General features: G+C 45.8%; 1 protein-coding gene across 2 annotated transcripts in view; it reads right to left on the reverse strand.

Moving 5' to 3' along the window:
* SMOC1 (SPARC related modular calcium binding 1) overlaps positions 1–16,155 on the reverse strand; it is a 139,565-nt gene that overhangs the window by 48,319 nt on the left and 75,091 nt on the right. For both annotated transcript variants that reach the window (XM_045564796.1, XM_045564788.1), the window contains exons 4-5: positions 4,988–5,087; positions 2,800–2,847 (exon numbers count right to left, since the gene is read on the reverse strand). In XM_045564796.1, coding sequence (XP_045420752.1) covers positions 2,800–2,847; positions 4,988–5,087 — 148 coding nt within the window. The remainder of the gene's footprint in view (positions 1–2,799; positions 2,848–4,987; positions 5,088–16,155) is intronic.

Consider the following 16,155-nt stretch of genomic DNA (forward strand, 5'->3'; position numbering starts at 1 on the left):
ATCAGACTCTCTGTGGTCGCACAATACGTCTTTTCATTCCTTCCAGGCAAAGAGAACTGATCCTCCCAGCCCTGTCAGTGGAGCACATTCAAAAAGGCAAGAGGGTAGGGGAAGAAAAGGCCGGGTCCAGTCCTTGCCCAGTTGCCCACCCCCCTCACACCCCAGACCTCTGGCCTCACCTCCTTTCTGGCCATACCCCTCCCCCTACATGAGGATCCAGGCCCAGCATCTCTTTGCAGCAGGCAGGGAGATAGATGCCTTCTAGGAGAACTCACGTGCGGGCACGAGCCCAGACAAGGGGCCTTTGTGTCTCCCCACCTGCCGCCCTCCAGAGCACATTCCATTCTTAAGTGGCAGCTGAAAGAGGAACCTTGGCGGGTCGACACAGGATATTACAAATGCCCTCTCACACCCTGTCCCCATTCAAACCTCGGCTTCCTGGACAGGTGTGGCTTCAGGTGGCCCTTCCTACAGGTGGCCCAGACCTGCTCTTCACTGCACTGCCCACAGCAGACAAAGAGGAGAGGATCCAGGGCCTAACAGGAGCCTCCAAAGCAGAGGGAAAGAGGGGCCAATGGGTCGAATTCAAGACTCCAGGGGAGAGTGAGTCCCAGCATTCCCCACCGGGGCCCTGTCCTGACCTGTGCAGCAAGGAGAAAGCCTCTGAAGAACCATCTGGGAGGAAGGAACCAGCTGGGGCAGGGGAGCAAAGAGCTGGGAACTGACAGCCACTCAGCCCTCCAAGATGAGGCATCAGATTCCACCCCTCCTTTCCTGAATCACCCTTGGAGGAATCACGCTCTGGCCACTGACCCTAGAACTAAAAAAGAGCAAAGCCTGCTCACTGCTGTTTATTGTAAACTGACGTCCCCAGCCCCTCTGCCTTCTTCCTGCTGGACCAACGAGAGCCCCGGATGTCCACGGGTCTGTCTCACATTGTTATCCACAGGGTGCAAAGCAACATCAACCTGGCAGGACTTCTCTGTCCACTTTAAGAACTGAAATCCCACGGATGGCCTTTCTTGGTGTGTATGCCTTATTCAGCATCATGTACTCAGCTGCCCTTGGCAGGTGGGGGAGCAGGAGTGGAAATCTGGGCGGCCAGTTTCACATGATTGCCAGTTTTTCTTTCCTACCCCCAGGACCTCATACTCAGGAACGAAGGTGATGTTCCTGAAGATTTCAGCTGCAACAAGCAAAACTGAAGGCAACTTCCTTTCCCAGCCCAGTAAAAAAGCACCATTCAGTGTTGATTTCAGGTCTTTGCAGACCCCTCTCCCCATTTTCCCACTTGGGAGGGAACCAGCAACATTCATGGCTGTCCCCCTCTGTCCTAGGAAGAACCTGAAAAGGTACTTGCTCCCTCCTTGTCACCCACTTACTCATTTTTGCCCAGGGGAAGAGGAGCAGCCCATTCGGCCCACTGGCCCATATTTTCTGGTGCGTGGTGGCATCACCATGCTCCACTTTCACATCTTCTTGGAGCACCTGCATCTTGGGGCAGCAGGTTCTCCAGATTCTTATTTCCTGCATTCAGAGCAGGTGTCTTTGCCTCTTCGTCCCATCCCCATGGCATAAGCACCCAAGGCAGGGTCCAGGGCCTTGCCTTGGTCACCCTGTAACTACATGTGTAGGATAAGCCTCTGACCTTCACAATGACCTCAGCAGGTCCAACTCTCCACAGGGACTCTGATGAGCACGTAGTTCCCAAGGCCTTACTGATGCAGGTGGGAAGCCTCAAATTCAGCCTGAGATGGGAGTTCTGGAGTCCTTGCACGTGGGGTAGGATACATAGCTGCTTCCACGCAGCCACCAGCTCTCTGTGTGCATGCTGTCCTGGAGGCCAGTCGCAGTGAATCTTTGGCCTCAAACTGTCTTCCACACAGAAAATCATGAGTAGCCTGCTCCAGAGACCCACTGCTCATATTGACTTGCCCACTAAACAGTGCTCAGACAAATGTTAGCTACATAATTTGTAGAGCCCAGTGTAAAACGAAAATGTACGATCTTTTGTCCAAAAAGCAGGAGAAAAGTGCCCTTACAGGCATTAAAATATAAAGCTTTATCCTCTTTTGCATAGTCTCTCTCTCTTCAGTTGTCATGGTGTTTTTTTAATTTGCTATTTAATGTTGTTCTAGGTAAAGAAAAATTAAAATTTTAAGAGTCCTATGGAAGCCACATAGCACGCACCACAAAAGGTATATACTAATGGGTGACAAGGTTCAGCAGTGGACACTCACGTTACACATGTCTCCTGTGTTCATGCACATCTTCGTTGTCTCATTGGACTCAAGGACATAGTTATTCAGAATTTCAGGATAACAGCTACACAGAGCAAATGCCCAGCATGGACTCAGTGAAGAGAATGTGGATGTGCAGGAACAGTGATGAAGGAGAATCCGTGGTGAAAAACCAGCTCCAACAGGTTTACAAAACAAAAGAGCCAGAGGCAGATGTGAGCCCCTCTACCTTCCTCATCCTCTTTGGTTTAATTCTGGTTACACTGGTCGTCGGTTGACAGAGCTGCCCGGGGAACCAAGATTCTCAGGGCTCACTTTCTGAAGGTCCCTGCCAGCTCTGGGCTCTAGACTCACCCACTTTCCTTGGAAATTCTGGGAGCGTGGTCTCCTTACTTACCTCCGGCGCTTCTGGGAGGAAACACAGAATAAGGACGGAGAAGACTTGCTGGGAGCACTTGGAGCTTTCACCCCAGCCAGGCTCCGTCCATCTTTTCTAAGAACGCCTGCTCAGACTGGCTCGAGAAGCAAACATTTAGATAAAGCATAAAACTCCACTCACCTTTCCTTCCTGAGTTACCCTGGCTCAAGGGCTTGTCGGTGACTGAACCTTGGGTGAGAAGGGAGACAAAAACACAGCCATTCAGAACACGTGGCAGTTGGTTTCTTTCAAAGAGTTGGCAGAGCCTGATGTTATGAGCATATGGTCATGTATTTGTGCATTGTATACACATCTAGGGATATTATATACAAAGTTAGTACCTATACACATGTCGAGTGCGGTTTGTTTAACATCAGTGTCACTGATAACCCGGCACTGCGGAGATGAACTATGATTTCCAGGTTCCCGGCAGCAGTCTTAACCAGATTTTTACAAAATTCCACATTCATGTAACTCCCCTGTGGAACATTCCAATATCTGTCCCTCACCTTCGCACCCCATCTCCCTGACTTCTTGTCAGCTCCATGTTCTGAGCCACATCAAGTCAGCAGGGCCGAGCGAAAAGAGCTCCCTTCCACACCCTCCCCCACACCCTGTACTGCAAACGCAATGATTGACATCCCTTGCTTGGTTAGGACAGGAAATCAGCAATTTTCCATCTGCATTAAGTAGAAAATTGTTGGCCCAATTGTACTGAATGGGCCCAAATAGTCTGAGGCATGGAAACAATTTTCTAGGCACAGCCTGTTCCTCAAGGAGGGGGCAGCATGTGTGTTTGGCCAAACATCTGCAGATCCTGGGATGGCATGTGCACCCCATCCTCCAGTCCTGGCCCTGTGGCACCTGTCCTCTCAGGAAGCCCAGCCCCCACATGCAGGCTATAGCCAGCTCACCCATGGAAGGGCAACTATGGGGTCCCACCAACAAAAGAAAAAGAAAGATTCTCTATTTCCCTAATCTATATCATACTCCTTCTCCATATACCACTTTTGTGAGAATTCAATTACATTACCTTGCATGGCTTGTTTCTAGTGCATTTGTTTGCTTTAAATGAGACTTTCCAGGTCATTTGCAAGGAGGGCTAATTCCTGCCCCTCCCCACCCCAGCTCCAATTAAGGTTTCCAGTTTCCATGTAAACCACAAATAAAGTAAACTTCCCTTTTTGGCCTGCAAATTTTGGTTTCCTGATGTAGTTTCTTACTGCCCTTTCCACTTACTTTTCTCTTTCTATAGCAGGGCAAGTAGAAATGAATAAATTTTGTAAATAAATTAATTAATTAAAAAGGGGGAAAGTTACAACAGCAAGACCACTGGACTTTAGAATTTCCCATAGGTTTTAGCATAATGTTTTATACTTTGTTTACACTTAAAATGAAAAATAAGTAAGTCAGTAAAACCCCATACACACAGATACAGAGAAATATGAATCAGCTGATGGGTGAGCTAGGCTTTTTTAAAAGAGGGCTGAGCCACATAGTGAATTAAGGAAGCAATTTAGAGTCCCTTCCTGTCTGAGTGGAGGTACGCAGTGTGGGGCTGTGTAAATCCATAATCTACAATCCCATGAAAGTGACCTAAGAGCAAAATTTCTCTATGCCTATAAAGTCAGGAATAGAAAGGACTTAACTTTTGCTATAGACTAACCCAACGGATCACTATAAAGCAGTGGTTTCCTAACTTTTCTAATCACCAGAACCACCTGAGAAGCTTCATAAAAATAAGGACCTCAGGTCTCACTCCAGACCTACCGGATCAGAATATACAAGGGGGAGCCTCAATATCTGGGTTCTTTTTAATTTCCCACACACTGCCGATGACCAGCCAGATGTAAGGGCCTGATATGGAAGTGTTCCATCACTCTACATTACATTCTTCCAGGATGGTAAATACATGGCAAACAAGCCGCCACTCTCCTCTCCTACACCCATGACAGGCATCACTAATTGATCACCACAGCCTTTGATTGGGACTCCCAAGCAGTCTCGAAATCCATCTCAATAAAGTCCTTCAAGAGCCACTAGCAATCAGAATCAGCACACAAGTTAATAATTTATATGCCATCTTAGCTCTAGGGATCATGGCCAATGCTTAGGAAAAGAGCATTGGACCAGAAACCTACACTCAAAATCAATAAATATATGCACACAGGCATATGCAGATCTGCAGGTTAGCGCAGAATCCTCCCTGACCTGGAAAAGGGCTCACAGCCACCACCAACCTTTCGAAGGTTCCCCCACAAGATACAGGAGACCAACCAAGGGGTCTCTCTCCAACCCTTTTCATCCTTCCCGCCCCTCCCTACGGTACCTGAACATACAGGAGTTTTATTCTGCACAGAAGAGCCACTGATGGGCTTCCCATCTGGGGTGACACACCAGCAGTACCCCGTGTAAGTATGGCACTGCACCTGTTCAGGGAAGTGGGAAGGGGAGAAAACTGTAAGTCTTGGGTCACAACATCAGGAATCATCTCCCACACCTTTCAAAGCATCCGCCATACAGTGAAAGAGCACCTTCCACCTCACCCCCACACCTGTCTGCAGAGTGTCTCTTACAGGTGGACCAGTCAGTCAACAGCACTGATCATGTATTTGCTGTGTGACTCCCATCACAGCCACAGCCGTTTATCTGCTTCTTTCTTATGACTTTTCACACTTAATATCTGATATCACACTGACATGTGACCACAGTGTTTTTCCTGAGACGGTTCTCACCAATTTCTGTACATTTTTTCCCCAAGCTCTGGTATACGCTCCCATCCAATTGTGAAAATTTCTGATCAGTGAGTTAATTTGGCAATTTCAAGTTGGAATGTCACCACTGTAGGTTGATACGATACTTCTTTAACAAGTAGAGACAAGTAGTAAGCTTTTCTTCCTTGTCTGGCTTTTCCCAGCATCCATTCATAGATCAGCCTGACCACTGATCACATAGTTTTCCTGAGACAAGGGCACACATGGTGGGGTGAAGGCAAGAGCAAACAAAGTTCAGTCAAGTCTAGAAGCCCTGCTGCACCTTCTCCAAGCCTCCATGGCCAGGTCCACCTGCCTGGGAATGGTAAAGGGAAATGAGGCTTTTTGCATCCTTCAGGGTAACTCTTCTTCCTCTTCCAATAGTTGTAACCCTACCCGCCTCCTCCCATGCCACCCCGCTATCCTCTTCCCACCTGCTTTCGATGGAGTTCCTAAACACACGCAAGGCACACTTCCCTGCTTAAAATCCCTCAGTGATTCACCCTTGGACTCTGGGTAGAGGGTAAACTCATGTGCACAGTGCCCCTGGTCCTCCGTGATCTCTTCCCATTCTGCAGCCTCATTTTAACCCATGTCTTCACACACAGCCTCCACTCTGGCCACAGTGAACCCTTCCATGCTTCCAAATACACCCTAGTTTCTCATGATTCTGAACCTTTGCTCCAACTACTCCATTTGTCCGGAACACCTCTCCCCAGCCCATCCCCAGCCCATGCCTAACCCCTCTATATTCCCACCCTCCTTCCTGATATACCTTCTCCTCAAGGCAGTCCCAGCCTCCCCTGCCTCTCTGCCCTCCTTCCTCCGATCCTCTGCTCATCCTGGGTTCCCCAGATTCACAGCCCTTCCTACAGTGAGTTCTAGCTGTCAATTTGTCTGGTCCTTCTCCCCCCTCGAGACTGTGACCTCAAGGACTGCACACTAGTTATTCCCACATTCCCAGCATCTAGTGTAATGCCTGTCATTTATTGTGGGTGATTGATGGGTTGAATAAAGGCATGAATTATCATATTTCCTCAATTCATGGTCTCCATCAATTCTAAAAATGCAACCTCAATTTAAACAGCCCCACTATATTAAATGTAGATCCCAATTACAAGATGTGTGCCAATTGCAAAGATATTAAAGTGTGAAAAAATGTGCCTCTTGGAATCCAGGAAGAATTGGAATCGAGGCTAGACAGTAATAGCATACAAATTGAGTGGTGAGGTATAGAAGGGAACAGAATGAAAAGAGATCTGACAGCCTGGGTGAAATCCAAGAGTTATCACTAATGCAGAAATGCTACAGAAAGACTTCTGCTCTTGTGTGGGTACCAAACACCATAATTTTCCCCAAGACAAGTTGTTTCATATGGACCTACCAACAGAAATCAGGCTAAGACAAGATGGAGAGCCCTCGTTCCTACCAGTGAGGTGGCCGGGCATTAACGGGGCATTTACCTCTCCCGTCTATGCAAGGCAGCTCCACTCAGTGCCTTTGCCCTGCACCATGTCCCACTCCACTTCTTCTCATGGCCATGGCTGCTACCTCAGATGCTCACCCAAGCAAGATCAATACCTTGGGCTGGGTCAGCACTCCCTTCTGAGGAGGCCTAATGGTGGAATGGAAAAAAATCCAGACAGACCCAGGTTTGAATCCTGGTCTAGCCAGTTACAAACCAGAAATAATACTTAGTTCTTTGAGCCCCATCTGTAATATGGGGATGGATAACAGCATCAAACCTGGAGGGCTCTGGTGAGGAAGCCCAGTGCCTGGCACACAGGGAAGGCCGGACACAGAGTGGCCGCAGCAATCATGGCTCTCAGCTGTGTCAGAAACACCTGGCAAGCCGCCCTCCTCACAGGCCAGAGCTCCCCTAGTGACCTCCACGGGCTTGGGCGGGAAACACTGCTGGAAACGTGGAGTTGACCCCTTCAGATTCCATCAGCCCTGCAGGGGATGTTTCCTAGAGACGATTCCTCACCAGTGGCAGCATTTTAATGGGGCCTGGCTGGCTGCTTTCTCCTCCTTGGCCAATAATCACCTCTGGGAAAACCTGTCCCAGGGGCTGGGCAGCCAGGCTGACTCACTCCCGGGCCCCTTGGCTCCCACAGACCAGCAGGCCTCTCTCTCCATGAAGACTGTGCCCCCAAGACTAGCACCTGAGGCCCGGTGCTGCACTGCTGGATCCAGGCACTGCAGTCGAGGAGGCTGCAGAGGATGGGCTGATTTGAAAGCCCCCTCCTCTGGGGCACGCACAGACCACCAGCCAAGGCCACTGGGGATGGAACGAAATGCGTAAGAGGCTAAACCCAAAGCTTTGTTTCAGGGGATGCAATCTGACCTCTGGGATTGGAGGTCCCAAGGGCCACGTTCTCACTGAGTGCCCCCATTGTATCCCTGCGGGCACAGGGGACACCACCTCCCAGCCCCCAGCTGGCCTTCAGGCAACACAGCTCCTTTCTCCCCAGGGCCCTCCGCATTTTCCTCAGTCCAGGCTCCGAAGAACAGACCCCAGATTATAAAATCCTCAGGCTGGGAGCTCCTTCCAAGTCCTATAAAACTGAAATCAAATGAGGAGTTGTTGCCATGTTCCTCTGAGGCCTGGGGCACATAGTGATGGGCACACCTACCCCAGGTGTGCTACAGAGGCAGGACAGCTGTGAATCAAAGAAGGTGGGCAAGATCCAAGCAAGTCTGACTGCAGGGACTTTGGAAGTGGCTGAGCAAAATCTCAGTGCCGAAGGAGCCCTGGGTGAATCAGCCCAGGATGCTAAATTGAGAGGCTGTTTTTAAGCTTTTCTGGAGAATTTTCAAGATGTCTTTTTGCAGAAAACAAGTCTGGGGACAGACTGTAGCCGCCACCACTTCACTCCTTCTGCAGCCTTAGAAAGTTTCTTAATCAAACTAAGCCTCAAACTGTCTGCAACTATTTAAAAAGGGAAGGTAATAACAATAATGATAATAATGCCAATTTCAGTTGCTGGGAGAATTAAATCAGAGAATGTAAATAAAGCACTTAGCTCACAGGGTAAGTGCCCAGTTAACCTTAGCTATTTATTTTTAATATGACTGTGTTATTTTTTAGCAAGCTAACTGTACACTCAAGAAGGCCAGAGATAGATTATCTCATGGGGATGAAAGAACATCCTATTCTGAGCAGCCGGAGGGGAATGGGCAGTCTGAAATCAGCAAAAAGTTTGAAAAAGTTTGGGTGGAAGAAGGAGAAGTTTGTTTTCATGTAGAAACTGTTCTATTACTCTCAGAGGAGAGAAGCATGTCTTCTTGCAGAAAAGCAATCACGGTGTAAACTCTACAGAATCGATGATTTACATACACACAATCAAGCCATAAATTCTGTCTGGCTTAGCTTACTCCCTTGAGAACTTATTCTTTTAAATTAATAAGTAATATCCTTTGCTTCCCCTGAGAGCCTCAAGTTGATCAACTCTCAGACTAATCCATGGGAGAAACGTGGGCCAAGAGGAACTGATGAGGCGATCGGCCATTTCTAATATCTTGCGGTTCTCAAAACTCCAGGTGGTTCGGGCCCCAAAGGTACAGATACAAACCATGCAATCTGCTCCTATCCCACTCTGGAGCATCCTAGGAAGGCTGAAGTGTCAACCGACGGATCTTCCTTAAAGGACAAAAATGTCTGCTCATCAACCTAAGTGAAGTTACTTTTTGCTTGTGCTGTAACATAGGCTGAATGTAACTGGTGTTCCCTAAAGGTAGTTTAAAACCATGTGTGAGATAAGTAGGTTTCATCTCTGACTCATGTACTTTAATATTTTTGGCAAGAAGCCCTTTACATAAACAGCCCAGTGGTATATTTCAAGTCAAACTCTGTCCAAATTAAGACAAATCTGAAATTATTTTAAGCCTGCTAATCTTCAACATGAGCCCGACTCCTGGACACCGGAAGGATGGGGGAGACCAGCACTCCCGGCAAAGCCGCTGAGTGACCGATGGGCCAGGGGAGCAAACACCAGCTCCCGGGGGAATGCAGCCCCGGGAGTGAATGGGAGGAAAGGCCGACAAAAACAGAGGAGACAAATGGACCTTGCGTACAGACAGCTACCTCCCCCAGGTGCCGTGCCCAAGATGGAAATCGCCACCTTCTACTTTTAGGACGGCTTTTCAGTCACCATCAATGATCTGTGCGTTAGCTCCTGTGGGCCTCAAAGTCACCCTGTGTGCGAGTCCTTTACAGGAGAAGAACAGAGAGCAGAGGCTATTGGTTCAAAGGTCACAGCTCGTTAATCAAGCACAGAAAATCAGAATCCCGATATTCAAATGCTCATAAGATTTCAGATTTGACAGAGATGAGAAAAAGCCTGAGAGGTCACCAATCTAACCGAAACATTTTACAAACAAGGAAACTGAGGCCCAGAGACAGAGAAGTAGCATGGTCCCAGTAGCTAGTGTCGACACATGGAAATGTCTCCGACCTGGAGGGGAGGACACAGGAAGTGGTTACAACTGTAATTCTCTGGCAAATGGGGGGGGGTAAATATGCTCATCCAGGAGGCAGCTGGGAGAGTCTTTCGCTGCAGTCAGAGTGAGAGGCCTTTTCTAGAGAGGACAACAGCACTGAGCCTCCACCTTCCCGCTGTCTGTTGGCTGCTCTCTGGGGTTTCTCTGGCGGGGTGAGACCTCACCTCCCAGAGTAGCTTCTTTGTTGCTTATTCTTTAGCTCTCCTTCCTACCAAGCATCCCTACCTCCCTAGGAAACCAGAGATGAAACCCGTCTCCCTGCGTGAGCCCACTTTCTTCCCTGTTTTTCCAGGAATGGGAGGCTGCGGTTCTCTCCACCTACACTTCTGCCGCTGTGATAGACGTGGATGAATGCAGCTGGTGTTCTGTGAGGCATGCACAGAAATTATGGGAGATAGAGGTGTTCTCTAGCCAAATAACTTTGGAACTACTGGGTGAAACAAAGTTAAAACATTTCTTTACTGCAGAACTTCTCCTAGTCTTAAAACAATTGACGATTTAGCTCTAAGATACCATTTGCATCTACTCCCAAACCTTTGTTTTCTTTTTTTTTTTACTTTTTTATTTCAGCATATTATGGGGGTACAAATATTTAGGTCTATACTCCCAAACTTATTAAACTAGGGGACCCTCCCCTAACTTTTGCGTGAGGAGCATCTCTGATGGTACTAGTGTTCTCTGAAATGCGCTGGGCAGTGGGGGAGGACGCTGCAGCATAATGAACTGCAGGGCCTTGGTGTACTGCTGTATTCCTTTGCTTTGCCCAGTCCTGCTATTAGCTTATTAAGTATGAAATGTCCGATGTCCTTAAATGCTAAGTTTGACAGCTGTTATCTCTGACATTTCACTTTGACATTTCTTGTTTTATTTTTATTGTGAAGGTACATCCTCAGTCTTTCAAACACATGATTTTGCTTGTGATTATCTTTCAGATTTTTTTAGAGCAATTTTTGTGAAACCATGGATAAGTTAAAAATTCATATTATTTTCAAATATGAGTTCCATCATGAAACCAATGCAACACAGGCAGCTCAAAATATCAAAGAAGTGTTTGGGAAGGATGTGGCTAATGAACACATAGTACACTGATGGTTTGAGAAGTTCTGTTCTGGTGATTTTAATCTTGCAAATGAACTACATGGGCAACCTGAGACCAAGATGGGTAATGATGAGCTGAAAGCTGTAGAGAAAGCAAATTCATCTCAACCTATGTGTGAATTAGCAGCAAGGTTTGACATTACTATTCCAACAATATTGGACCATTTGAAACAACTTCACAAGGTAAAGAAGTTGGATAGATGGGTTCCGCATAAATTAAACAAGCGTCAGAAGAGAAATCATCTCAAAGCTTGCCTTTCTTTGCTGTCAGGACATAAAGACGAACCATTTCTACACCATATTGTTGTGTGTGATGAAAAATGGATTCTTTTTGACAGTCGCAAGCATTCAGCACACTGGTTGGATAACAATGAAGTGCTGAAACAGTCCACAACTGAATACTCATCAAAAAAAGCTAATGGTGTCTCATTTGTGGTCCAGCACTGGTATTATCCACTACAGCTTCATGAAACCTGGTCAATCGATTAAAGCAATGTCTACTGCAACCAACTGGATGAAATGATGAAGATGCTTGCGATTAAGCCGCCGAGATTGGTCACTAGAGACAGGCCAATCTTCTTGCAAGACAATGCTCGACCACATGTTGCACAAACAACGCTGCTCAAACTATAGAAGCTGGACTTGGAAACTCTTTGTCATCCACCACATTCACCAGACCTTGCACCAACTGACTACCACTTCTTCCAGGCTTTGGACCACTTCTTGCAAGGAAAAATATTCAATGTTCAACAAGCTGTGGAAAATACCTTTCACGATTTCATCGCTACTCATTGTCCAGGCTTCTTCACTGCTGGGATAAACAAGCTACCATTAATATGACAACACTGTGTTGATAATTTAGGCACACACTTTGATTAATTTCACTGTTTCTTGTTTGAGATATAATGAACTACACTGTTGATTCAAAATCGGACATTTCATATTTAATGGAAATTCATATTTAATGAGTATTTTTACAGTCCACAAATCAGGCTGTCATTTAGTTCACTATGCTTGAAATAATTTCTTTCCAGGAATGATTCCTCCTCTTTTCTTGTACTGCTTTCTCGAGCTATACATTTGTTAAGAAATCCATCTTGAATTGTCTCAACCATTCAAGCACAACTGGGATGCCACCCAAGGCATAGTACCTTTTCACCCCATGGCTTAAATTCTCCCCATCTATTTCTTTGTGCCTCTTTGTAAAATAGAAAAGATGAACCATATGCAAAGGGAAGGCTTGACTCAGCATTCTTAGCAACTACCAAACTTGTAATGAAATCACCCCTATCCTGTACTTGAACATTTCCTAGCGGGAAAAAGTTAAACTAAAAGCAGAAGGCATGTGGATATTTTTCTAACTTTCTTTTGGCAGTGGGAATATGAGACTTTTTTTTTTTTCTTTTTAATCTTCCCATTGCTCCAAATCAGTTAGCAGGGTCTTTGGATTAACCTAATGAACAGTGAAACTTAAGCATCTTACTGTTGGTCCTACTTCCACAAACCCTGGCTTGGTTTCAGGGCAGTATTTTCAGCTGCCCCATTTTCCTTTGGGCTGCATTCTCTATAGAATGTCTGAGAAGTTGTGCTTTTCCATTGGTGTTAGGGGTTCTGGCTAGAAGACTGAGTCTCCAGATCAACTGAGATGGCCACTTATCTGTCCAGAACTTCTCTCTCCACCAGAAGCTGCAGGACAGCACTGTGTATTGAGTATGTATGAGATTCACCTGGAGGGCTTATGCAACCATTGCTGGGCCCCACCCACAGAGTTCCTGGATCACTAGTCCTGGAGTCACCTGGAGAATTTGCATTTCTAACAAGTTCTCTGGTGATGCTGTTGTTGCTCAGCCAGGAACCACAATTCAAGAACCACTCTTTTAAAGGAAACATCCCACTCCACTTTTTCTGGCATTGATCACTAAATACTCAAGAAACAAGTACTTTTCTAGGTGGGAATTTGGTAACAAGGGGCCCTGTGACTACACTTTTTTACAAAGTTTCTCTATTCCCATTGCTTTAGTGAGGTGTGGTATTTTAATGCATGGATCTAGTGACTACAGCATTAAATCTTCTGGGTGATTTCACACATGGAAGAGAGACTGACTGCCATGAGAAGCCAGGAGGGAAAGAGAAGGAAGGGATGGTGTAATCCTTTTGGTCTGTCTAGCATGAGCTGTTCTTTCCTTAAGCTGGAAAAGGTTATCCCACAAATTTCTCCCTCATCTTTAGTCAGGTTTGGCTAAGGAGCAATAAGATGCAGAAGGAAAAACATAGTTTTGGAGACAAAAAGACCTGAGTTTATATAACATCTCTACTACTACCTGTGTGACTTTGGCAAAGTTACTTAACCTCTCTGAGCCTATCTATGAAATAGGGCTAATGGTACCACCTTGAAGGTTATTGAGAAGACAGAATTAGGCGAGATACATGAAGCATTTAAAACAGTGTCAGGAGTAGGGTATGCACTCAGCACACACTGATTTCATCTGTTTCCCCTTCCCTTTTGAAGGGAGGATCTAGCCCATAGCCTCAAAGCACTGCTGTTCTTGTTGGCTGTAGGCATTGTCTCCTACTCTATGCCAAGTCTAGGGAGGATTGTCTGTTGGGGAATGAAGAATTTTCCTGTAAGAGTATTTACCTCATTTGCCAGAATTTAAGAGAGGATGCAGGAAAGCAAGATAATCCTTCAATTTCAAATTCTCCTAAATATGGGAGTCTTTGTCAACTACATTTTTTATGAGTTGATGGTGTGCTATGGCTGCCAACATGACATTAGTTAGAAGTGGTGACATTAGTTAGAACGAGACAGCCCCATTCTTCCCCAGGCTGTTTGTGACCACATCTGAAATCTTGTGTCCAGTCTGGGGAAGGATGCTTTATAAGAAGGACCTTGGCAAACTAGATTTAGAAGAAAGAGGCCAGGAGGAAAGAGACATAAATCCCTATAATATGGGAATGAGTGACAGAACTAAGGATTTCTGCCAGGGCAAAAAGAAAAATTTGTTGGCTAACAGAGACAATGTCACAAGGACATAATAATGTTGGTCTACAACTGTTTCTGTGGAAAGTGGGATTTCTATGGATTCTGTGAGTCTCATAGCTAGAACTAGAGTCTTCAGTTGGAAATTACAGGAAGGCAGCTCTGAAGTCAATGTAAAGAAGGGCTTTCCAACAAAATTGTCCCAAAATGCATTATGGATTTCATCATTGCAGGAATAAGCTTCCTGTCTCTGGTGGCAATCAAGCAGAAGGTGGAAGACGACTTGGGTGAAATTATAAGAAATTATGGAACCTGAGCCCTGGATGGGGGAGGGGTGGGGAGAGGAAGGAGAAGATGAAGCAGGTAGCTCTGAGGTCCCCTTTAAACCAGAAGGCTCGCAATTCTACAACCCTACTGTAAATTGAACGTCTGCTGCTTAAGAGTAAGGTGGAATTTTACAAACTATTAGTAGTATCTAATTGTCAGGCCATTATTCCAAGTATATAGTGAAAGATATTTTTTTACATTTTCCACAAAGTTTGGACACCATTCCCCCAAAACACATATAAAGATATTTTAAAAACCCAAGTGCTAGAGCATTGGGGACCCAAGAAACTTTATTTTCTTGACTCTTGCCCCTCTGGTGCCTAGAACAGTCCAGGCTTTGTATACAGCAAATATGGCACCTCTTGTTCATTTGCTTTTATTTCCATCTTGGAGAGAAAATATCAAATATGTTTTTATGTTTGAGAAATACCCAATAAGAAAGTCCCTCATAAGATTTGTTCGGATCAGAACTGTGAAAAATCTGGCTGATGGTGGGACAAAAGTGGCCCCCAGGAGTGGAAGCCTTTTCTTGATTTCCATGTCTAACTTCACTTTTAATTAAACTTTCTTGTCTTCATAACTCCCACCTATGTTCCTAATATCTTTCCCTACTTTGACATAGAAAAAAATTCTGATTCCTTCAAATATTGCAGAAGTTTAGTTGACTGACCTATAGGGTCACTTCCTGGAATGTTATATGCACTCACAGTGCAGAGGCAATCACCCTAAATGTGTACAAATCAGTGGCTCTGCCTGGAAGTTTCCTGAATAAGCGGGCCCACTGTGTGTGCCTAACCACTTGATTGGACATTAGCTACTGTCTCATAAAATCCTAAAAAGTGTGGCATTTTCCTCCTCCAACGTCATCAATTTAACCCCTTCCCAAGGTAGGTGCATGCCCTCCCCAACCCCATGGCACTGGTGCAGGATGTCCATTTGGTCTTTGCTTGCCCACTTCCCGGGATGGGAAGGTAAGTCCTTTTAGAGTCAGACATTCCATCTGTGGACTACTCTACTTGTAAAGAGTTCTTCCCTATTTTGAATCAGAATCCTAGTCTTTACATAATTTACTCGGTGCTCCTGGGTCAGCCCTATGGGACTATACGGTACAAGGCTATTCACAGATGAAGGTCGGAATCTGGCTCTCACGTATCCCTTTGGTCATCTCTTTTCCATCCATCCTTTGGTTCTTCTCATCTCCATACCAGGCATCTCTGTCTCCACTGAATATTCCTCATGTGACATAATTTCTTGACCTTACTCACCTGGGTCACCCTCCTGGCTATGCCCTAGTTTGGCAACATCACTTTAGAAGATGGCAATGTCCTTTAGAGAGGCAGGGTGGAATAGTGGTTAGGAAGGAAAATTCTTGAGCCAGGCTTCTTGGGTTTGCATCTTGACTCTACCACTTACAGGCTGCGTGACCCTGGGCAAGCTAGTCAGCTTCTGTGGGGCTCAGTTTCCTCATTTACAACATGGGAATGTAATAGGTCTCACCTTACTGGTTGCAGAGGATTAAATAAGTTAATATGTGTCAGGCATGTATAAAACAGCCTGGCATATACATTGTGTATAAGTTAAGAAAGTGGTGTTGTTGATCATGATGATTATTATCTAAAAAAAAAAGGAAAGACTAGCAGTGAGAGTGATTGAAGCCTCCCATCTCAGAGCCTCTCCTTTCCCAAAGGCAGCAGGAAGGCCAGAGAAGAAGGCTTCCGGCTCTTCCTCCCTCCCAAGTATTCCCCCTTGGGGAAGAGCAGCTGCAGATACCAGCGAGAGCTCTCTCCTTTCATTTCCACAATAGACAACTGTAGGGACAGAATCACAGGGCTACAG

Source organism: Lemur catta, chromosome 1, assembly GCF_020740605.2.
Source record: "Lemur catta isolate mLemCat1 chromosome 1, mLemCat1.pri, whole genome shotgun sequence".
Classification (NCBI taxonomy): domain Eukaryota; kingdom Metazoa; phylum Chordata; class Mammalia; order Primates; family Lemuridae; genus Lemur; species Lemur catta.